General features: G+C 33.7%; 2 protein-coding genes across 2 annotated transcripts in view; both read right to left on the reverse strand.

Annotated features, from left to right (window-relative positions):
• Nucleotides 1-216: 216 nt before the first annotated feature.
• The window catches only part of ZGRF1 (zinc finger GRF-type containing 1), a 29,427-nt gene continuing 5,044 nt past the window's right edge, over nt 217-24,599 (reverse strand). Inside the window, exons 5-25 of the mRNA XM_087935973.1 lie at nt 22,462-23,854; nt 20,249-20,325; nt 19,191-19,376; nt 18,725-18,818; nt 18,547-18,641; nt 15,750-15,882; nt 15,053-15,228; nt 14,039-14,226; nt 13,489-13,628; nt 11,523-11,669; nt 10,609-10,723; nt 10,221-10,471; nt 9,164-9,323; nt 8,227-8,304; nt 6,645-6,792; nt 5,207-5,334; nt 3,512-3,635; nt 2,429-2,605; nt 1,917-2,051; nt 1,255-1,516; nt 217-721 (exon numbers count right to left, since the gene is read on the reverse strand). Of these exons, the coding sequence (XP_087792099.1) occupies nt 570-721; nt 1,255-1,516; nt 1,917-2,051; nt 2,429-2,605; nt 3,512-3,635; nt 5,207-5,334; nt 6,645-6,792; nt 8,227-8,304; nt 9,164-9,323; nt 10,221-10,471; nt 10,609-10,723; nt 11,523-11,669; nt 13,489-13,628; nt 14,039-14,226; nt 15,053-15,228; nt 15,750-15,882; nt 18,547-18,641; nt 18,725-18,818; nt 19,191-19,376; nt 20,249-20,325; nt 22,462-23,854 (4,359 nt within the window). The 3' untranslated portion in view covers nt 217-569. The remainder of the gene's footprint in view (nt 722-1,254; nt 1,517-1,916; nt 2,052-2,428; nt 2,606-3,511; nt 3,636-5,206; nt 5,335-6,644; nt 6,793-8,226; nt 8,305-9,163; nt 9,324-10,220; nt 10,472-10,608; nt 10,724-11,522; nt 11,670-13,488; nt 13,629-14,038; nt 14,227-15,052; nt 15,229-15,749; nt 15,883-18,546; nt 18,642-18,724; nt 18,819-19,190; nt 19,377-20,248; nt 20,326-22,461; nt 23,855-24,599) is intronic.
• LOC148125413 (5'-3' DNA helicase ZGRF1-like) lies at nt 16,346-17,115 on the reverse strand. The gene has a single exon (XM_087935972.1). The coding sequence runs from the start codon at nt 17,113-17,115 to the stop codon at nt 16,393-16,395; it is 723 nt and encodes a 240-aa protein (XP_087792098.1). The 3' UTR covers nt 16,346-16,392.

The raw sequence follows: 24,599 nt of genomic DNA on the forward strand, positions 1-24,599 counted from the left end.
ATTAGTGGGTACTCATCCTGTGCATGTGTTCTAAGTTAGCTATAGCTATTTGTAAGAGATGCTTAGTTTTAATTCCTGCTTGAAGTTAGGGAGCTAGAATGGGTAGGTAAGAGAGTCCCTTCCAACACAGTGATGCCAAGTGATATAATTGTAAGAGAGAAAAAAAGCAAGTGTAGACTTTCTTCCCAACGATCCTACACAAATGATTGCAGAAAGTAGGTATCTATTGTAATAGTGAAAACCGTAATCCATTATTTATGAATAAATTTGTACCCTATTGAAAAATCCACGTGAAATATTTTAAATAGGAGTTTATTTAATACCATGGTATTTAGAGAACAGTTCAAGAATTAAAACAGCTGTGCATGAAGCAAGTTTGTTGTCATGAAATGTACAGTTCCTAATAAGTTAGCTTTCATTAGAAATTACATTGTTATAAAGTTATTTATTATATTTAAACTTTTTAAAAAACCATTAATGTATGTAACAGTATTACTGGAGGCACTTAAAAATATAAAAACTGAAATTTTTGATTTTCAAGATGAAATTGTTGATATAATTCAGTGTATTTATGTGTTTGTTTTTTGAGAAAGTGATTCATTTTTAGATTTCTTCTTTTTCATGATGGCTTCTTCTTCCATCTTTCTCTTGAAATAAGATTTAACAATATCATTCAGTTGTTGTTCACATTGGTTAGCATGCTGAAATCCATTTTTTCTCCCTATAAATAGCAGAATAGGATATTTACATATTAGCAATTAAACTTTAAACACTCTGGCCTTTGTACATGATAGATCTGCTTGATACAGTGATGACTTTAAAGAGAGACAATTTAAAGTTGTAAAGCAGGGCTCCCCAATCCCCCGGGCTTCACAAGTGGTGGGAAAGTGTGCATGCGCACAGCTCTATATGGAGTTGCATGTGCCCATGTATGCACCGCTTGCTTGCGTGGAACGATCCCGTCTCCCCACTCTCCCCCCCCAGTCTGCCAAGCTGGAAAGGTTGGGGACCACTGTTGTAAAGGTATCACCTTGAGCCGAGAGAGCTTGGGTAAGTCTCTGGTGGATCAAAAAACTTTTAAAAACAAATTGTAGCCCAGCCATTCCCTCTCTGATCAGATTATGTCGACAAATTACTCTTGTAAAAATAATATTGGGGTGCTTCTTCCCTTTCTTGCATTTCAAAGAACAGGAAGACTATAAGTATAATGAATAAATACATGAGTAAGTTATATTTTAAAATATCTTATTTTACCTGTGCAATGCTGAATAACGCTTCCCCATAATTTGTTCTTTCTTAAACAGTTTAGATTTCCTACTATCAATAGATGTCTCTTTCCTCTAGTCAGAGCCACATTCACTCTCTTTTCTGAATCTATGAAGCCAACTTGTCTTGTCCTTACACAAGATAAAATAATTATTTCTTTCTCTGCTCCCTGAAAAGCATCTACTGTAGACACCTGGACAGTCTTTATTTGGGCAGCATCCATGTGTATAGCACCAAACAAATTACGGATCTGCAAACAGAAACAGATGAAATCTATGAGAGACTACAGGTTTGTATAAGATTGAATAAAATAAAATTATGGATAATGAAATATGATCTTAAAACATCTACCATCGGAGCAGGTTGAATTAAAAAAAGGATTCATAAAACAAATATTAATGAAAAATTTTATGGTTATGGGAGAAGTAGTACATTCAAAATTGAGGCAAGCCAGACCCTTACTGAACTATAAACTTTTGGGTTTTAATTTATAGCGTATTTTAAATAGAATTATCTCTGAAAAATTCCCAATTAGTTTAAACTAAAGCATAATGAAGCTGAGGGTCTTTTGTTTGTAAAAAATCAAATTAATGATATTTTTTGTTTGAAAAAAATACTACATTGGAATTGTTTTGGTGACTAAAACATACCTTGCTCATTTGGGATTTGTAGAGAGTTATTACGCCAATCATAGATCCATCTATTCCACTGGCAACCAGAGATTGTATTAATTTGACAATGAAAAACGATTCTGCCATATTGTAGAAACTGTTGTCTGTTTCAATCTGGAAAACAGATTTTGAGTTATATAATGGAAAAAAAGTCAGTGATACAGTAATTAGTTTGATAGCATAATGAAATGTAGTACTATTAATTTAAGACTTTATCAAGTTACATTTATCATAGGGCTGCTACTGGAATGCTCCATCAAATGAGACAGAGAAGTACGCGTTCTAGGAAGAAGTTCATTTGTACGGATTAACTATTTTAGTCATAAGTGTATGAAATGGAGAAGATCCATGGATATGTTATGCTCAGGATACAGTTACTTCAAGGATATATCTTCTACAATTTCTGTCCTAAACAATTTGGTTTATAAAAGAACATGAAAACCACAAGTTCTTAATTCTAAACCATTATCTTCAATTAATGCAATACTTACTTGTTCTGATCCATTAACATTATAAAAACACAGTGTTGGTAGCCAATCCAAGAGATGACTTCGATCTATTTCAGAAATTCCATTCAATAGAATTCCTTCATAAAATAGCTCATTGGTTATAGCAGCAATAACAGGATGACAACGATACTGTGTTCTGAGTAATATAGGTGCATACCCCTGTGATTATAGCAAGGGGGAAAAGAAAGAGAGCAAAAATAATGGAAAACACTGTTAAATATCAATATAATTATACAGTATAATGTAGGAAAATAGCAGGCAGAGCTGAGAGGGGGTGAAATTAAACACATCACCACTTTAGAGTCCTGCATTTCTGCCCCCCCCCCAAATTCCTTTGACCCTTATCTACTACCAAATTATTAATTTGTGATGACCTACAAGGTCTCTTCCAACTCTGATTATCTGTTATTATCTGTTATCTGTTAAGGAGTTATAAACCCTTTATCCATAGCTATGGAGAACTGAGGTCATTTTTTTTATGCACTCAGAAGGCTAAATCTACCTGCAAAGTGAAGTGGATTGTTGTTCTTTATGATGTTTAAACTGTTTTTTTTTCCCCCCCAAAAGAAGTAAGGCAATTTGGTCACATACTTTTGTTTTTCTTTTCTAAATATATTTACATATTATCTTTTTATTTGTAATTTTAGAATATTTTCCTTGCAGCAAGTGTCTTGTCAGATTATTAATCAGCAACATTTGGAATGTATTTTTTATTTTAATAAAGGAAAAAATTGCAAAAGCCACCCTTCAAGGAAAAAAACCATAATAGTTTCATCTTATCTACAAATAGTATATCTTATTTTAAATTTTAGATAACTAGTCCTTTTGATAATCTTGTATATGAATGCCTATTTGTGCATCTGATCTGTATTCTATGTGTCATGTATTATGCAGAGCAGGAATATCTACTGAGTATGTGTACTACATATTTTCATAAGAAAGCAGGGCATATAACATTAAGAAAGCAACATTTTGCTGTATAAGATTTTGATTCACTTTCTAGGCTCTAGGTATTTTTAAAGTTTAAAAAACAAGTCTCTATCTCTAGATATTAGAAGTAGGTACCATCAAACAGAGTCGATCAAAGAGAGTTTGTTCCAAACCATTGTCATGTGCACTTTCAGATCCTTGAATGGTAGGTGGCAGCTGCTTAGGATCTCCAACAAGAATCAGCTTTTCACATTCAAAGCTATAAATGGAAACATATTTCTGCCCATCACACATTAAACTTAAAAAATGGGAAATTTACTTTCAGTAAAAGGCAACCATATATCATATAAACCATGTTAGGCAAAAAAAGTCTAAAGACAAAATAAATTGCCTGACCAACTTCCTTATAAATTATAACTGGTAATAATACAGAGCTGAAACTTCTTTATGTCTGTTTACTTGCTATACAGTTTAAACTTATTAGGCTTCAGACCTCTGTGCTAAAAACAGTTAATTATCTTTAAATTTATTCCACATCAGAAAGTTCATTAAAACTTGGAGCATGGTATGAAATTGTTAATACAGAAGCCCAAATAAAAAGAGTTGACAATTAAAATATTACCCATCTTTAAATATTTAATATTAAATATTTAACATTTTGCCAACAGAATGTATAATCTTTATTGATTACCTGTTCTCAATAAATGTGTCTTTTAAAACAAATATATACTGTAACTTTTGTATTGTTTATAGCATTTCCCTATTTAAATTTGCTTTCAATCTGAACTCAGCTCTAATGCCTGGCCAGTATTTACTCTCTCTTAATTCCTTGGATAATATTAAGATGTTGCATTAAAAATGTTTCTTGAAACTGACCCAGTGTAAGGTGTCTGGTGTATTATATCCTTAAGAATCACATACTGAATCTTGGGGTGCATAAAGGGCTAGTCTACCTAAATCAGATGTTTTTGGGAAATAAAAATAGCCATTCCTCTGGATTTGCCTGACCTAGCAGCTAACAGCAAACTGATTCAACAAGAATCTTTGAAAAAATACTTCCAGTTTCTTGAAGATAAATAATACCTTGCTAAGGCCCAGTTTTGGAACTGTAAGAGTTTCTCACCTTCATCTATATTGGCTATCTTCACCATACTTGAACATCTCACTATTTCACCTTTAGTTTTCTACGTAATATATTGTATTTAAAACTTTATAAAAAACGGAGACCAGCTTCACACAGCCATTGTTGCTGTCAGCGAAGCCATCACAATTCCCCACTCGATTTTGAGAATTTAGTTACAAGGCTAGTCATTGAGTTGCTGTTTCTTGCTTACATCTTAAACTTAAAGCAACTTACACCATATGTTAAAACAATCAGTACACCTGAATTTAATGGTAGTCCTGAATTTATGACCATAATTGAGTCTTGAATTACATCTCATCAGTCATGCTGATTGTTAAGTGGGTCACTATGGGACCGCACCCGATTTTGCAACCTTTTCTATAGCAGTCATTAAGCAAATGTGGCTATCATTAAGTGAATGTGACTGTTCTTAAGTGAATCCATTGTCTGGATTTTGCCAAATTTTGTCAGAAACTGAAAAAAAAACCCTGTATATCATGATCATGTGACCATGGAATACTGCAAACAGCCTTAAATGCAGGGTGATTGCTGACTGCCCAAAATATGATCATGTGACGGGGGTGTTCATTGAAATGTTAAGTCTGGATTATATGTTGTTTGGGGGAAGTCTATTGTAAGTTCGAACAATTGCTAATTGGCTGGTTATAAGTCAAGGAGTGTAATAATAAAGTAAACTGATGCCATACCTTGCAATAGGAAGCAGAGAAGATGGTTCTGTCATTTGACTACACTCATCTAGAATCACTATAGGAAACTTAAGACTTTTCAAGCATGGAAATGAGCAGGCAGCACAGGTAGATCCCACTACCTTCACCTGTATCAATAGAGGAAAAATAAAGCCATCTGTATACCTGTACAATTAATGAACCACAAGTTGTACAATCAAAATTCAATATCTTTGTTTGGTAATTGAATGCATTTATACTCAGAAATGATGCGACTAAAAAAACCAATCAAATTTATCATGAAGCCGGATGAGCAAACATGATCCCATGATGCTGATTTTATTACCCCTATGTTTGAAGTTTGCTTTAAAAAATTAGTAAAACATGCAAGGACTAAAAATACAAGTAACTGAATGTTCAATTTATTCATCTGATGCCAGGGTCCACTAACGTATTTCAATAAAAATGATGGATAACTTTATAGCCCAGTCTTTTTCATAATTATAATAAATGCTTGATTTAATTATGTGCTGACTCCGGAGGCTCCAGAATTTGGCAGCAGTGAGGCAGAGGAACAAGGGAAGCCTGTTCCCAGTGCGCATGTGCGCAGAGCTGCCAGAAGGCAAGAGCAGTTAAGACAAAAGGGGCAACTTGGGAGTAAGGCTTGGAGATGATTGCCCCTCCCCTAAGATATAAAGAAAATGCAAAGGGATAGGAACCTTTGCAGGAAGCAATGTTGTTCGCTCTATTCGTATTAAACCTTGAAGCTCTGTGTACACTTTGTACTTTGTTTGACTTTTTTACAGTTAATTTGGCACTTTAGTTGTTGGCAGCAATTCAAAGGAGGTAAAAGTGGGTGCTTCTCTCAAAAGACTGGTATCCATTACGGGCTGGAAATGAACATAATTCCCAGTGTTGAAATAAAAAGAGAGTTGTTTGGACTAAGCGTGTGCTTAATTATGGTGTCAAGAAGCCATGGTCAGAACAGATTTAAGGGGCAGTAGTTTGGTGGATTTTGAATTTAATAGTCAAATTTTTCCGGAAATGAGTTTGTCCAGATTTCAGGCAATAACTACACAAAAAATTGTCATTTGACAAACTCATTACAAATATATCTGAAATATATTGAAATAAATATTGGTCCTTTTATTTTTAAATTGTCATAATCTTTAAGCTGCATGACTTTACAAACGGACATGTTCGTTTATAAATCAGCGGCTATGACACTGAGATATTCTTGGCTATTCAAAGAATACCTGAGGAACCCCCTTCCCAATGTCCAACTCGTAGTTTAAAACGGGTTCCATTGGCTTTACTCAAGATGGCTTCCTGTTGATTCTTTTATGATTTTTGTTATGCCACATTGTATTACTTAACCGGAGCATCTAAACATACTGTAACAATAATTTTAAAAAATCTATGCTACATACTGGTACACGCAAATACACTTCATCATTACCTTTCTCAGGGAAGCTTTATTGGTGCCCAGTTTATGTTGTTCAATAGTCTTCTTCACATACATTTTTTCCACTGGGCTCAAATCCTCCTTCATCAAGGCAAGTAATTCTTTCAGCTGCTCATTTTCAGATCTCAAGTCAGCATGCAAGCTTTAACATATTGTATAGGTAAAAGTAAAGGTTCCCCTCGTACATAATACGTGATAGTTGTTTCTGGCTTTAGGGGGCGGTGCTCATCTCCATTACAAAGCCAAAGAGCCAGCACTGTCCAAAGACGTCTCCGTGGTCATGTAGCCAGCATGACTAAATGCCGAAGGCACACGGAATGCTGTTACCTTCCCACCAAAGTGGTTCCTATTTTTCTACTTGCATTTTTACATGCTTTCGAACTGCTAGATTGGCAGAAGCTGGGACAAGTAACATAACTCCGTTATACAGTGGTAGGGATTCCAACCATTGTACGGAATAATACTGACTAGAACACTCTATTTATAAAAAGATCCCTCTGCACAAAAGACTGCTGCTTCTACTTTAGGTAGAAGCTGATATCTAAGGGAAGATCCCAGTCACCCATGTCACAAAAGGTAGCATAGCATGTTGTTTACGGAATAAAGAACAAAAGGGATTATCTAGTCTGAATGAGCCTTGTGTAAAAAATTATATTTATACCCAAATAATTATAAGCAGTGATCCACGTTACAATTTACTTGTTCATATATGAGTGTATTCAAACATTTTGCACAAGTAGTAGCCAGCAAGAATTTATTATTAGATTTATTGGGCTAACTATCTCAAACACATGGTTCTAAGCAGCTCATATATTTTTTTTAAAACAAACATTTTACACCAGTTTCTTCCATAGACATCTTATAGACATCAAAACAAAATAATTTTTTTTTAAATGACCAAACAGCAGAATACAGTTAACAATAAAATCATAGAAAGATTCATGTGACTTTTTAAAAAGATCTGAAAAATAAAATGTCTTGTAACACAATAATATAGAAGTACTCCACACTTCAACCTCATTAAGAATCCATTTCAAGTGCTTATTTTGATAATTTATGTCCCATACTTTCCAATACTTAAATGGCTTACATCCTTTAATAAAAGCTACTGTCAGAATGCCCAGTGTTCATTTATTCCATGTTGTCTTTGGAGGATAGGGATTAATGGTAAATGAAACTAGAAAAATATTTTATGATGAAAGCAATAAAGGAATAATTATTCTAATTGTATAAGTTGCTAAAAATTATTTGAATTTCCACTTAGCTTCTTGTAGTTTAAAAAAAGTCACACAACTGTGACAGCTGCTTATATGGCTCTTTCATGAAAACACTAGCTTATGCTTGTGCCTCTACACCAAGGGTCTTCAAACTTGACAGCTTTAAGACTCGTGGACTTCAACTCCCAGAATTCCTCCTCCTCCTCAGTCATTTTAGCTCAGGAATTCTGGAGTCGAAGTCCCCAAGTCTTAAACTTGCCAGCTTTGAAGACCCTTGCTCTACACAAATGCTTGATCAAAGGCTCCTTGTAGACTCACAAGTAACTTTTGGACCTGGCTAAACATTTTCAGCAATTTACCTGTAAGGAAGTATTGGCTTTGCAATTTTTTTAATGCTTCCCACTCTAATGAAGTCTTCAAATCCAATGTCTAGTAGACTGAAATAAACAATAATTCATTATTTGAAATACCTTAAAAGAAATATTGATCCTTTCATTTATATTTTTCATGGTCATTAAACTGCATCACTTTTCATGTGCAAATCTGAAGCTATCATACTGGGATATCCTTAACAAATTACAAGGGCTTAAGAGGTGGGCCTTTTGTGTGTGTGTGTGTGTGCACGCGCGCGCGCACATATACACACACCTTTGAGTCAGTGTTGATTATTGGCAATTGTCCTGCAGTTTTCTTTACAAGATTTTGGAAGTAGTTTACCATTGACTCCTTCTTGAGACTTGAGACAGAATAACCAGCTCAAGGTCTTCTAACTGTCGGTGTGCCTGAAGCAGGACTAGAACTCATAGTCTCTTGGTTTTTAGTCTGATGCCTTAACCACTACACCAAACTGCCTCAGGAGGGTGAAGGAACATATATAAAGAGTTTTTCTCCATTTGAGGGGTAAATCTTTCCAGTGAATGCTTCAGAGACAAAGATATATTAATGCTCATTTTAGTCTATGAAGAGACTGTGAATTGGAGGGATTTGGGTAGAAATTTGCTACATTAATCTTTTTGTCACTATGTGGCAGGGTAGTTATGAGAGGAGACTCAGAAAATTGCTCTTGAAGCAGAATTTGGTTCAAATTTTCATAGGTTTTCATAGAATTGCAAGTTTCCAAAGAAACTCCGGTAACATTTTAGGATGCTACCCAGAAGAAAAACAAAAGGCTGCATTTGATTAGTTTGCAAAAACAGAAGAGTATATCAAGATTAAATTGTATGCACATACAGTATTATTGTAAAAAAACCACAAATTTTATGGAAACAATTTAAGCATGATTTCTAAATTACTAACCTCAATAGTATTCTGTCTACAGCAACATTGGTGGAAGAAGAAACCAATATTTTCCATGGCACTGACCGTTTGTCATTAGCTGCTTCATGGATTTCAAATATTTGTGTCAGGAATAAAATAACAATAGCCAGCAATAAGCTTTTTCCGGATCCAAATACACCTACGTATGTAGTTTAATAAATTAAGTATTCACAGAATCAAACATATTGTGTAGTATTCTTTCAAATAGATATTTTCTTTGAAACTGGACAGAACATTAACGGGTTAGAGAAATCAAACATTCATCATGAGAAAACATCAAGCATTCTTAGCTGTATATACAATATATTAATTGCATCTAATTAATTGAAAAGTAATATTGGAATTAGAGTAGAAAGCTGACTAATGCTATGATTGCAAATATAGGTAGTCCTTGACTTATAGCTGCTATTAAGCCTGAAATTTATGCTAGAATAGTGAGAAGATTTTGATAATATTCTTTCCTAATTGTGTAGGTAAGACATATCTTTCCATTTAACCTGCAGGTCAGTGGATATTGAAGTAGATTGCACAGAAAACCTATTCAGTATAAAACCTCCTAAATAAAATTCTTAGTTTCCTCCCCATTGCAGGCTTTTGCATATCCCAAATATGCTCATGGAAAAATCTTCCAGAGAAGATTTGCTGGGGTACATGGGAAGCTGCAAGATGGAACATGAATTTAGTACTGTATAAAGTTCAAACGTTTGAATATAAATGGTTGCTAATAATAAAAACATCTAAATTAAAACCCTGAAAAAAAGAAATGTTTAGAGAAGAAAGACAAAATTGAAGTTGGTTCATTTAAAATATAGACTGAATATAGCAGGGGTCCCCAACCTGTGGACTGTGAGGGGTTTGCAACTGGGTGGAGGAAACGGACAGCAAGCGTGTGTGCTCCATTTAAACAAACAGCGTGCATGCTTCCCGGCCCCTCACACGGAACCATCTCCCTTCCAAAGCCAGAAACATTGGGGAATTCTGGAATACAGGACTGGAGAAGGAAAAAAAACCCCGAAGCTCTTATGAAATAATTTACCATGTATTATTGTTATTGGAAACGTTGGATGCTTTGCTGTTTCTGTATTTATTTCTTGAGATGTCATCATGGCACCAATCTGCATCATTGCTGTCGCCTGATCTTTATTTAGCTGGAAAGCTTGAATAATCTTATCAGCAAGATTTATAACTATTTCTGGGCTGAATGCATCAGATTTTATTGCATTTGTACTTAGCCCTGGTGGTTTAAACTTTTGTTTTCTTTCTTTGGTTTTTGGAAATAATTCTTTCCTAAAATACAAAAAAAAGATAAGATTTAACCTTAGCACTAGAATTAAAATATATTTCCAGTCAAATAATTCAAATGTATTTATATAAATGAATGTACAAATTTGTTTCTGTTTTTAAAAGATAGCATTACTACTTACTTTGTAAGTAGGTGTTGCATGATTGGCAAAGTGATTGAACTGACATTTTCCTGTATATTTCTCAAATTTGTGAGTTCAGTGCTAGCATTACACACAAACAACGCATGAACAATCACTAAGAAAGAAAATATAATAAGAAATAGATATTTAGAGAGGAATGTGCTAAAAACATTGAATATTAAGTTAGGTCCAAAAGGACAAAACACTAATATGCATGCCAAAATCAATTGTAACAATAGTTTTAAAGGTAAATAATAGACATGGGGAGATTCAATCGAATCTGTTTGCAAGACTCGTGGATTAGTTAGCGAGGGTTGTTTTTCCTTGGTCTGAAAGCAAAATTTTTCAGAAATGACCTGCCTCTAAAAATTCTCATTCTGGTGTGGTTACCTGGAATGGAAGAGGTTTTTGAATTATTATTATGATGATCTAATTTTGTCTGTTTAACAAAGATATATTTGGATTTTCCCCCCATCTCTTCACATACCATGAAAATGTTTCTATAAGAAAAGCCGGTAATTGTGTTTTACTTCAGTCCATTCCCTGTACTCTAGCTCTGCTTTCCCTCTGAGCTTTTCAAAGTGTATATATTATGCCTTGAGTTTAATCAAAGTTGTGAAAATATTTAGCTTTCTCAAGCTGACCATGAACTAAGATAATTTTCAAGCAACACATTTCAGTTGCAGCAAAATATCCTGTGGATAAGTAAAATATTTTGGCTATTTACATTTTCCAACTTACCAAATGCCCTGAACTGAGTTTCCCACTTTCTTTGAAAGAGCTGATCTAATTCAATGATAATCTTTCCAGTAAAAGCTCTTAGAATTCCGTTTTATGGCATATTAGAGAGTTAGTCATATTTTGAATAATCTATTCTAAAAAAAAACCCAAAAAACCTTTGAAGAGAAACTTACTATCTGAGCGCCAATTTGATGGGCTATAACCATTGAGAGGCTCCAACTCCACTTCATTATTAGAGGATGGTCCAAAAAAAACACTATATGCAATGAAAGTGTCCAGTGGTTCAAAGGTCAAAGTCTTGGAAACAACCCAAAGGTCATCTGTCAACAAAGTACATACATTTGCATAAGTTACACCAAGCAATCAATTTTACAATTCAGAAACTTTGAAAAAAAAAAAAGTTATTTTCATTTTATATTTCCTATGGATTCTTGCTGAAAAAATCCTGGTATTTTTCCTTCTCTTAACCAGCAATGCTTTGGGTAAATACCTATTTTCATATTAAGTAATTTCATATTCTTAAGAGTGCTATTTGAAAAACTATTCTCTGAGAGGTATTTTAGATTTTATCATGTACATCACTTAATTGATTATGAACAGAAAAAAAATCATTCACAGCTGTTTTATTATATAAGCTAAATATTAAATAAAAATATAAGAATATTTATTTATTTACATACCTATAATTTCAATTTCTAAGGCCACCATTTTGAGTATTTTAAATAATTTGGAAATATATATGTCTAACACCACTCATGCTGTACACTGAACCAGCTAGAGTTTCCAAGTGATCTTCAAAGGTAGCCCCATAGAGAACATATTGCAATAGTCCATAGATGAGGTGATTAAGGCAGACTGATTGTAAAAAGGGTCTCCTACTTTGGGAACAGGTGCGAATGATGCATAAGGTAAGTCTATGCAAAAACTTTCCTGGCCACAGCTGCCAACTACTTTCTGAGTAGGAGCTACAAGTCTAGGAAAAACTCCAAACTATTCACCAGTTCTGTCTGTGGAAGCGCAATCCATCCAGAACTAAAATTAGAAAATCCTCAGAGTCATATAGTTCATGGAGCCATAGCCATTCAGCATTGCTGAGTGTTGGGCTTAGCCCTCTTCCATCCAGAGCACAACAGAATTAGGAACTGGGACAAAACTGTGACAATGTCATTTGGTCAGTCAGGGAGTCAAGACACATAGCTTGGTATCATCAGAACTGAGTTAGCTACTTTGAGGGCAGGAATCAATTCAAATCAATCAATCGATTATTGATGATCTATTATATCTTTTACAATAATTATTTTATTGTAATAGATGACCTGCAGTGGTGAGATTCAAATTTTTTTACTACCAGTTCTTTGGCCGTGTCTTGGTGGGCGTGGCAGGGGAAGGGTACTGTAAAATCTTCATTTCCATCCCACTCCTGGGAGAAGATTACTGCAAAACCCCATTCCCTCCCCACCCCACTAACCTGCTTTCCAGCTGCGTTCTCCTGTGCAGAGCAACAAAATATGACCCAATCAATCAGCTGGGACTCGGGAGCAGGGCCAGTCAGGGCCAGTCAGAGGTGGTATTTGCCAATTCTCCGAACTACTCAAAATTTCCTCTACCGGTTCTCCAGAACTGGTAAGAACCTGCTGAATAACACCTTTGACGATCCGGCTCAATTGTCACATACAGGTTGACCAGGAGATGAAGGCATGCCAGAGTCATCATGCAGTCTCAAAGAAATGTGTCACTTAGGGTTCCTTCTGGACTTTGTGTTTCTGCCAAACAGATGCCTGGATGGATCTACTCCAAGATGCCTTGGCAACAATAACTCACAGCCTGATCACCACAGATTTGGTGTACTATTGTAACATGCTCTCTATAGAGCTGTCTTTGGAGACAGCCTGGAAGCTCTGATTAGCCCAGAATACAAGTGCCCAGACTGCTGACTCCAGCATGACAGTTTCTTCATACTTGCATATTCTTGTATATTGTAAATTATTTATTACGTTATTATTTGTATATTTTTGGTTGCAGTATGCTACCAGTCATTAGATTGAGTCAGTTAACAAATAAACATGTTGTAACATAATGTAATATAACAAAATGTAACATAAATTTTCTTTAGTCTCAAAGATTTTCAAATTTACCAACCTTTGCTATATGTAGAGGAATGTTCCTTCCGGTTCAGTTTAAGAAATAATTTCCTCTTAGAATCACAGTCAAAGTTAGCCTTTGCAATATCACATCTCTTCATCTTACCAAATAGTTTTCTTTGAGTATCAAACATTTTCCTGCAAAAAAAGTACATAAGAACCCTGTAATTGATATTATTGCTTTATAAGCAAATACTAAACATAGATTTTCATGAAATAAAATAAAAAATAAAAAAACCTGGAGACACAAGCTTTAATATTATCCAAAATAATCAATAAACTTGATTCCTATAAATATTAGTATCAGTAACAGATATTGATGGAAAGTGGTAAATCTGGCAAAGACCAAAGAATTGCTTAGTCTGCTAGAAATTAATTTGTAATATTGGGTTCATTATTACTATTTTTTACTTTTTAATTACTTTTTCAATAATTCTTTCTAAAGGAAACTTAAGTAATGTAGACATTATCTTCCTTATTTATTAGCATTGCTTCCTTTCAGTTATAAACTGCTACTGAAGTATATCTAACATTTCAACATACAGTACCTTATTAGAAGTTGGCATTCTTCATAGATAGAAATTCTTTGACATCTGAGGTAAGTTCCAATACTCTTTATATCATGAAGTATAACACAAGGTTTACTCTCCATCTGTACAGGTTTTACATCTTCAAGCCACTTAAAGAAATCACATCGATCTGCTTTAGCAGCATCACAAGCATAGAAAAGACGACCCTGGAGCAAAATGCAAGCCATACAATAAATCAATTTATGTTAGTGCGTGCTGCAATTGTGTGCATATAAATCTGATTAACGGACAACCTGACTATTTTCAAGAGAAAGAGAGAGGGAGGGAGGGAGAGAGAGAGGGAGAGAGAAAGGAGAAAAAAAGCTTAACTTTATTGGTCAAGTGACACTGTATAACAAATCTCTTGGAAGATGCTGATTCAATTAATCTGGTTCTGAGTTATATGGCTTTTTGGTCACAGTATAAAGTCGTAACTAAATATAACATCAGATTATTGAACTGATACATCATATTTATTAAAAGAAACATATTTTTCCCACTGCTAAATTTGTTCATACTAGTTCATACTATTAATAGTTCATACTATTTTCTATTTTTTTAAAAAATGCCAGGTTTAAAAAAACAGTATTCATTGCACAGGGACAAAACCTCCCAACAGTCATTATTATACTTACAAAAACAAAACTTATACATAGGAATTCTGTCCTTGGCATTCAATATCATAAATGGGTCCTGTTGAAAGGGAAGCCATTCCCCTTTCCCTAGTGTGCAGAGCTGAGCTGTTTCAGCAGCTTAAGGTTAAAATGCTTAAATATTTTGTAATAGTTATTAATTTCCATATTTTTCAGCTACTGTATGTATTTTAACAAAATGCATAATAAAATATTTTATTCCCCAAGCACAAATTTGAAATTTCACAAAAATATGTACATCATACAATTCATGTGCATGTGCCATTCATAGATATCCTAGTAAAACTATGGTTTCAAAAAAATCCCAATAATGTGTTTTAATTAGCCTCTAACAACATACCTTATTTCGGCCTTCTTTTCTAACCATAACAAGCTTTGCTGCTATTTTGTGGCTGCAGAGAGGTGCAGAATTCTCTCGTTGCCCTTCTTTCACCGATGAATAGAAAGATATATCCACTTTCCCAAGAGCTTTATGTAGGTTTTTTGATAGTTCAAATAATAATATGTTTAAATGTTCTTTTCATAAAAATAGGAAATATGAAATGTTTTGCAATTAGACAGTGAGAAAACATGCATGTTAATATGCCATTCATATTAAGTAATATTGAATTGCTTGAGTCAACTTCCTACTTTTCCAGTTTAATAATGTCTCTAGAAGGAGAAAAAACTAAATTAAAACTTTAAAACTAAGGATTTCTTAATTTCACTTTCATTCATTAAAAAAAGAAATATGTCAAGCATTTTAGTGCTAAACATGGGCGATACACGATTCCTATGATGTCAACAAAAGGAAATGAAAGGTACTAATTGACTTTGGAAATAAGAGACAGGATGAGAATTAGTATTTGTTTTTTTTCTTTTGGAAACTATAATAGCTTTGTATAAAGCAGAAAGGCAAATGGCTAGAAATCTCACTGGTCCTATAAAATTTGACTTCTTGAGAAGTCTAATTAAAAATCTTGACTCAATGCATTTTTAAAACCATTTATTAATTTTGAGTACTAGTACTACCAGTAAAATGAGAAGTTGGACCATACCTATCAATGCAATAGTAAAAACTTTCTTATAATGTGCTGGAGACTGAAATTCAACTGGGATGCGTTGTTGTCGTTTAGGTACATTAGTATTCTTTACCATATCCACCCTAGGGAAATGCAGTTCAGAAGTGTCCTGTAAAACAAAATAAACAAATTCCTATTTCCATTTTTCTAATCTCATATGCACAGATTACCCATATTTAAGACCACTGAATATAGCATTTATTAAAGCTATGTCTATTCTTCCATTTTTTTATGACCACATATCCTACTGGGTATTCATCTATTTGAGTGCCTAAATTGTAATCTTAGATAATCTGGAAATATCCTGTCTCCAGAATGTATATTGTTTTGTATAATTTTGGAATTTGACTTTTCATAAAAATCATCTAAGGACTTAAAAGAATGTCTGAAGATGCAGGCTTGTTCTGAAGTTTGCCGTAAGACTTTATGGTTAATTAAATTCCTTGCATTACCACAGTTTGCAGCAAAAGGAGGAGTCATGGTTTCATGAATAAGTAAAAACTGTACATATCTTCATTTGATAAACTATGATTATGAAATTATCAAACTTAAATATTTTGAAACCTGTTAACACACTATTCCTGAAAACCTTGTTAAAAACGGTGAGAAAACATTAGGCTCATACAACAAAACTAATCTGCATGTACACATGATGTACAATATTTAACAGCATTTCTTTACATTGGGAACAATTACATACCTTTCTATCTCTGGTTTTATTGGGGAAACTCAGGTGACCTAACTCACTTAGAACTTCCTCAGTGCAAAAGTGTTGATTTAAGTGCAGGGAAAGTTTCTTTCTTTCTGAAACAGAATCTTGAGTGATAAAGTTTTGCTGCTGTTTACAAAGCATGCTTTTTATTGTCTCCAGATGCTCAGAGTCCAGAGGGCTTTTATAGATGACATTACTCTGATTCTCTCTTCTGTATTCTAATGACATTCCTAAACAACTCTCTGCTTTGATATCAGAAGCCATGGCCACTTCGTTGCAATTTTGAGATCTCAAATCACAACCAGTTATGTTGTGGTATTTCTGCCATTTGCTTTGTTCCTTTTGTTCAGACACATTAGGCAGTGTACTCTGTACGGCTATCTTGTCTCTTACTCCTATGTACTTTTCACCCACAAAAAAATTACACATCCTGTCCTCAGGCTCTAACATTTCTGATTTGTCATATGTATTGACCACTGAAAAACCACAATGATGATCAATCTGTTTGCAGATTTTTGCACTGGAATAAAGCTGGAAATCAGAAAGTAGATTATCTATAAGTCCAGGAACAACTGGAGTTTGTGTTCCAAGAGTAGGTAAGAGGATAGACATATCATTTTCTGGATACATTCCTATAAAACAAGGTACAGTATGCAGACACTTGAAAACAAAATTCTGTTGATAGTATAGCAAAAGCATTAATATTAGTATGGTTTTTTTGGAATGGACTGCCTTTCCCTAAATATTTTCAGAAGCAAAAATTTCAATGGCAGTCATTATTAATACAGCACAATGTATTTCTTACTAGAAGGTTACAATAAAACTACACTAATGAGTTTGTTAAAGAAAAGCATATTAAAACTTTGGTTATACGTATATACTCTTGAAAATTTGGAACTGCTATATCCTTCAAAACTAATACAGTTTAAGCTTTAAAGTACAGGAGAAATTTTCATAAGAATAAATAATAAGAGTGTGTCTTTCTGTTATTTGAAAGTCAAATTTAGTTCCTAGCTACTTTTATTAATCTAGCTATACCTCTAAATAAAAACAATTGTATTATAAATTGGGAAGACATCAAAACAGTTTGCAATGTCTCCATTTCTTAATACTGATTTTTAATACTTATTTCATAATTAGAAAATAACTGAAATGTGATAGGTAGAGATTGAATAACTTTATTTGGTTCATGTATAAAAAAATAACTCATAAATGAAAAATTGCACTCAGAGATTAGGAGACAGAGAAGTTCCTTTTTATGAGCAGAAAAATCATGACCCCTGGCAAATAGGCAGGGGTGGGGGAAATTTCAGCAACATTTTTTAAAATATGAATTATTTGTTAGTGATCAAACTAGATTAAGAATGCTCAAACACTAACTGGAACATTCCAAAAAATCTGGCACAACCATTATTTATATCATCAACAATCAAACCTTTCTTACTGAAAAAGGGTTTTTTATTATCCATATACAAGTCTGGATAAGTTTTGGATATCAGCAATTCCTGCTCTTCTATTGTTTCTTTACTATTTGGAGTTGGGAAAAAGTGACAGCCAGTAGTCTGTGAAGAAACCCATTGTTTTGACAACAGCTGAACAGAAGGAATGTAAAAAAGCAAAAATACATAGTTACAAATAGATACAAATATCTACATCTGTAAGCATTTATTCCCATATTTTACAGAAAACAATGAACTGAACTTTAATATTCACTTAGTATCTAAATAAATTCTAATTCAAAATTAGTAACAGATGTACATAACAGTGTTCTTAACATTACTGCATATGCATATGCATACGTATGTGTGTAGATACACACACACACACACTCCTTTTCTAGAGAAATACCCTTTAAGAAAGAAAAGGGAGAAAAAGATACTTTTGAAGAGTATTATGTTATTCAAAAAAAAATGAGAAGAAAAACATTTTAATATTCATGGACAGTATATGATCCTAATGGGATAAAGCCTTTGCAGTATCTAGAATTAAGGCAGCTCTGTGATAGTAACTTTTTGGTTGACCAGAATAATGGTAAAACAAAATGAGCCACCTAATCATTACCTTATTAAATTCCCCCGAAGCAGATTCTGCGAAGTCTAGATTTGAAGAATTTGTCACAATCTGACTGGGAGGTTTAAAAGATGCTGTCTTTGTTGCTATTAAGAGGAAGAAATACACAAAATATTGAAGAGTAATGCTACATTTTGGTCACTAATTGTTCATATTAATAGCCACTTACAAAATTTATTACTGCCTTTTTCTTCAAAAACATTGAATTCATTTCTAAACGTTTTGGTTCCGCTGTTACTGAGATCATCTTCTGAACCTAGAGACTGAGGATAAATACCCCCCACCCCAATAAACACATTTAATGCATTCCAGGGTAACACCGATTTTTGGATTAATTCTGGGCATTAGTTGCTGTATATTAGCTTGATAAAAAATTAATAGAGAAAACAAGGGCACTAAACAGGAGCCTCAGTAATTTCTCTTAAAAATTTGGGTAGCATAAAATATTTATAAAGATCCCCCCCCCCATGAAAGGGATTAAACTATCTGATCCTTAGAAGCAATATCGTATCCTATGAATTTGTTGATAGTGATGATTATTCCTTTTATATACAGCAGTATTTTAAATCCTTATAACACTGACTTTTTTAGAGTATGTTTATAGATTTAAAAATGTGTACATTTAAAAATCTTACCTTAACAAATTCAGGCACCCCAGGACAGTTCAGTTCTTGCGCTAAGAAAAAAAATGCATCCTTTGAAGCACTTTCAGATTTGGTCATGTCACTTTGTGGATCTTTTCTGTGATACAAACAGCCTTTTCTTGTCATCATCTTACTAGCTGCTGAGCCTTTCACCTGGTATCCGTGAAATTCAACTACCTTTATGCATTAAATGGAACAAATATTGTAAAGCAAAGCTATTCATTGACGACCCCACCCCCCAAAAAAGCTGTAAGCACAATTAAAACTTCAGAATATGGGTATATTTTGTGTATCTTTACTAATCCTTATACCTTTTAAAGCATGAGACACTGAATTATTGATTTGTTCAATTGCAAAAATTGTCAGTTGATGTTTATGTTAACCATTACATTCACTGGTGAGCCCTGAGCAACAATGATCTTACCCAATTTCATTTTAACATCTATCACCACCGATGACTCCTATTTTATTGAGGTTTCAGAGGGTTCAGACTTTTGGCTAGGGTATTTGAAGTTCCTTCTGAGTAACGTTGCTCAGTTTTGCTATCTTTTTGCTCCTTGCTTGTATTTTGTAATGCTTTTATTTTGTGATTCACCTACAGTACATTTAATAAGTAATACTACTGAAATAATATCTATCTCTATTGATATCTATCTACCGTGCCTGCCTGCCTGCCTGCCTGCCTGCCTGCCTATCTATCTATCTATCTATCTATCTATCTATCTATCTATCTATCTATCTATCTATCTATCTATCTATCTATCTCTTGAGTCGATACTTCTTCTCATATAGGAGACTGAAGATATTTTTCATCAACAAAACCTTGCTCTGGAGAATCCCCAGACAATAAATTGAGTTTTAGGACTCTAGAGGCCTGCAAGCATGAGCATAACTAGTTAGTAGGAAAAATGCAGATAGAAAAATCCCCTTAAAACGCATGATGTAACACACAGATTAAAGCTATTGTTGGTGGTGTTTGCACAGTCAGCCAGATATCTAAACTGGATTATGAAATTTTTTATTATGATACAACATCAAAAGAAGATTACCAAATTTGGTGAGTCAGAATGTAGGCAAGGTATCTGCACATCTTCAGGACAATATGCTTCAGCAAAACTTTGTTTAACTATCAAAGGGGAGGGGGGGGGGAAAGAAACAATGAACTTCAGTCATCAGGCTAAATCAATATGTGTACGTCTGTGGTGGATTAATGATTTTGCATATATGAATATGTCAAACGTATTCATTTTGGTAGGGTTGGTCAGAATAGCAACAAATTAAATTGTTGAATTCAAAGTTATAGAAGAATTGCTGAAGCTAAAAATTAGAAACAGAAGAAATGAAAAAAATATTTTCAACAGTAAAATTTTAGAAAAAAATCTAACATCGATTATTAAGAAATTGTAATTATTATGTAAGAAAAACCAAATAGTGTAAGAATCACTTACGAACGGTATTATCAATCACATTATGCCAAGAGCAACTCTTTTTGAGTATATTTTTAAAAATCACTAGATTGGATATAAATTTGCCTTTGTAGTTCTGAAAAAAATAAGGACTTCCCTTTTTCCCACACCTTGGACTCTCATGTTGTGGGTAATCTCTGATTGAGATTATGATATAGGACAGTGATGGCTAATCCTTTCGGCACTGAGTGCCCAAAGCGTGCACCCACACCTGCATCCCCCCAATGCAATGTGTACGCGTCCCGCGCATACGCCCCACCCCCGCAGGCCATTGGTTTGACATCACAGCTCTAAGACAATTCGTCTCCTCCTTTAAAACTATTCATCTTCCAGGAGTAGAGATTGGAAGGCCTGCTATAGAAAAGCAGAAGCCAGGGAGTTCACCTCCACCAGTCTAGTGATACGCATCTGAATTTAGATCAGCTCAGTTCTGCCACATAGCAAAGTAAAGCTTATTATCAACATCTTTTGGTGTTTTTGACATGAGACGAGCCTTTGAGAGTATAAATTTACTCTCCCATAAATTGAGATTTATATCTTATGATGACAAATTATAAGAACACTTTTCATATATACTGCATTCATATCAAGAATTAGAGTTATATATTTTTCTTAGTAATCAACACAGAGGAAATCTGAGGGGGAAAAATGAGAAATTTGTTTCATGTGCTCTGCTTTTCAGATGAGACAAAGAAAAATGGTTTATATCATCTGTCTGGGGAGATGAGTGGCATTAGTAATTTAATAAAATACAATAGAAACTAAAAACTGAACTTAATCTGAGAACGTTTCATTTGTTCCTTACAGGAAATGTTTTGATAAGTAAGGCAACATTTCTATTTTTAAATTTAGTAGTTTTAATAATAATATTGTAATTATTATGCCCACATCACAAATAAAATGGTGGAGAAATAAGAAACATAGAAGCTTGTCCAAAAACAGCACCTATAAACATTCAATTGTAGGCAAAAATTTGCACTTTTAATTTATTCCACTATTACAGATATTTTTATTTCTTAAGCAGATGTATGCCGCTTTAAGAATAATTTTCTGAAAAATATATAAAGCAATAATGTTCTTTTCCCTCAAGGTATCGTTACTGCTTTAAAAATTAGTAAAAGTAAAATTGTTAACTAATTAGTGAACATTTTAATTTTAAACATGTAATCAACAGTGCAAAATTGCAAAAATATTACACAAAAATATCTAATTTTCTAAAAATTAAAGCAACTATAGCTTCTTTCTACACAGTACATATTTTGCAATGTTTTTTAAAATTCTGGTAAGGAAAGGGCTAGGTAAATTAGTAAAAAAAATACTTCAAACTATATTATATTACAGAATTAAAAGCAACAACCTTTTTATATTAATCTCATTCTGGGTACATTGGCTTCCTATGGTCCAAAACAGACTAATAAATCTGAAACCACTTACCAACTGAGGAAGACAAGAATCAACAGTTGAGGATAATATAAATTGAAATCTTTTTCTTCATTGGATTTTTTTATTTTTAATTGAAAATACATTGTGCATTATCTAATCATAAAGTTTACTCATGTATGCTATATTTAATTAGTAATTAACTTAAATTATTTTTTTAATGTTTGTTTGACATGCAATGGGGGAAACAGCAGTACTTTTGTTTTACAGAAGAATTATTTTATTACCTTAAATACCTGTTTCAATATCTGTATTTTATGAACATTATTTTTATTTGCAAATAAACAAAGCAGCAAAAATGTAGGGAATACCAGTATTACTTTTTCTATTCTAAATTAATGAAGTGTAATACTCACTATCATGCATTTCACAGTCCACATCATTTTCCATTATCAAGTTTCTGCTTGCACATGGCAATTGCTGGTGGATATCCACATTCTGATATAATGCATTTATGTCTACCTTCTCATTAATAAAAACATCTGAATTTTGCCATTTTTTCTCCCAAATCGCTATATTGTTTTCTTTAATGTTGACAGGCTTCGTAGAAATTTCATCACAAAGAGGTAATGGCTGGGATCCTGAGATCCTGTTCAAATCATGATCTTGTAGAAACTCTAATTGTACATTGTCTTTTCTTTCACTATTGCATGCTGTCACGTCACAGTTTTTTTCACCACTGACCTCAACTTGATTTTTAATTTCTTGCTTTAGACATACAGAACTTTGTGAAACAATGCTGTTTTCATTAGGGTCACTATCTTCTGTGCCATTAAAATCCAGCATATTTAAAAGATCAAAGTTAACTTCTGTAAACTGTTTTCCTGGATTTGCAAAATCAGTACCAGGGCAACTCCTTTCCAAATTACCATTTATTCCATGTCTGCTTGATTCTGATGAGTCTTCAAAAGTTTGAAGTGCATTTCCACAGTTCAAATTAGCATGATCAAGTGAACTTAATTCAGAGTTATTGCTGTCATTCATGAAGGATTCACTTGGGAAAAAGTTATATGGCTGACTTCCAGTAGAACTTTTATTAAGAGGAGAAATGTCAAGTTTCCAAGAAGGCGGCATTTGCGGAATCCCTTTATGGTCATTGGATTGGCTTCTGTTTACACATTTACTTTCATTTAAGCTCTTTTCACTTGACTGCAAATTATGAATATTCTCATCGTTTTCTGCATTATGTACATCAGATAAACATGATGGCATGTAAACATCCCATCGGCTTTTTCTTTGCAATAAAACTTTTGGATTGGATTCTGATTGCATCATTGTGGACTGTAGATTTTTCAGTGAGGCAGTAGTCTCATTTTCTAATCTCTTGGAAACTTGTTGGTCATGACTCAAAAGTGCTATAATTTTAGCTCTGCTTCGAATGTTCTGTGGAAATCTGTGATATCCTGAACTGACCAGTGCATTTTCTAACTGAAAATTTGGCTCCAAATATTCAACAGCTAAACTATTGCTACTGCACTTTTTATTATGTGTTATTTCATGTTCACCATCTAAAGAGGTAGAAGCCAGAAATTTAACATGCTCAACATCTTTAATATTCTTTGTAGAAAGATCCCCCTTAAAATCTGTGAGTAAGGCAGCATCCTCCGTATTTTGGCAAGGAACGGAAAATAAAGGAGAAGATGCATAAAATTGGTGCGGGAAGGATGAAAGAGGACCCTCAGATGTAGATGGCAGTGCAGGTTCTTCCACTATTTTTTTCTTTTCCACCTGACGTGGTATTTGGAAATCCTGGAAGAACATTTTGTATGGATGGCAAGTTTAATAAATACAAAATCAATCATGGACATATCACTTATAACATGCTTATTCTACAATAAAGCTGTACAAAGCATTAGAAAAGCATTTTTTTAAGTGAAAGAAAAACAAGAAAGTGCAGTTGCCTCTTGAAAAAACACTTTTGGGACAACTATAGCCTGGATTACTGAGAATTTTCACTGACATTTTTCGAAAAAGAAACCTTTCACAAAGCACTGAGGCAACAGCGTCCTCTAGAAAGGCCAGCATAGCTACAGGAAAGATTTTCTTTGAATATTCAAAGACCATCTAGAAAAACTTCATAGCAATGAATTTTACAGGGGGAAACTTTCTCAGTGATTTAACAGGGAGTACTTTGGTTATGCCAATGTATTTTACAAAAGAACTTCAATTCTTTTGAGTATTTATAACTGAATAGCACAATTTAAATGGTGGTTTATTTTCTTTTAAAAACCAAATGCAATTCACTCATACACATTTCTATAAAGTGCAATTCATAAAAGTTGGGAGCATCTGTTTCAGCTGTGAATCCAAATTAAGGTGACTGGAAATAATATTACGAATAAAATAGCAGCAATGATTGCATCAATCAATCATATGAAATCTATCTATCTATCTATCTATCTATCTATCTATCTATCTATCTATCTATCTATCTATGAGTCAGATGAACACAATACAGAAGCCTGATGATGGTAGATGAGAATCTGCTGAAACG

This window comes from Pseudonaja textilis, chromosome 6 (genome assembly GCF_049901715.1).
Source record: "Pseudonaja textilis isolate UNSWEBS1 chromosome 6, rPseTex1.2, whole genome shotgun sequence".
Classification (NCBI taxonomy): Eukaryota; Metazoa; Chordata; class Lepidosauria; order Squamata; family Elapidae; genus Pseudonaja; species Pseudonaja textilis.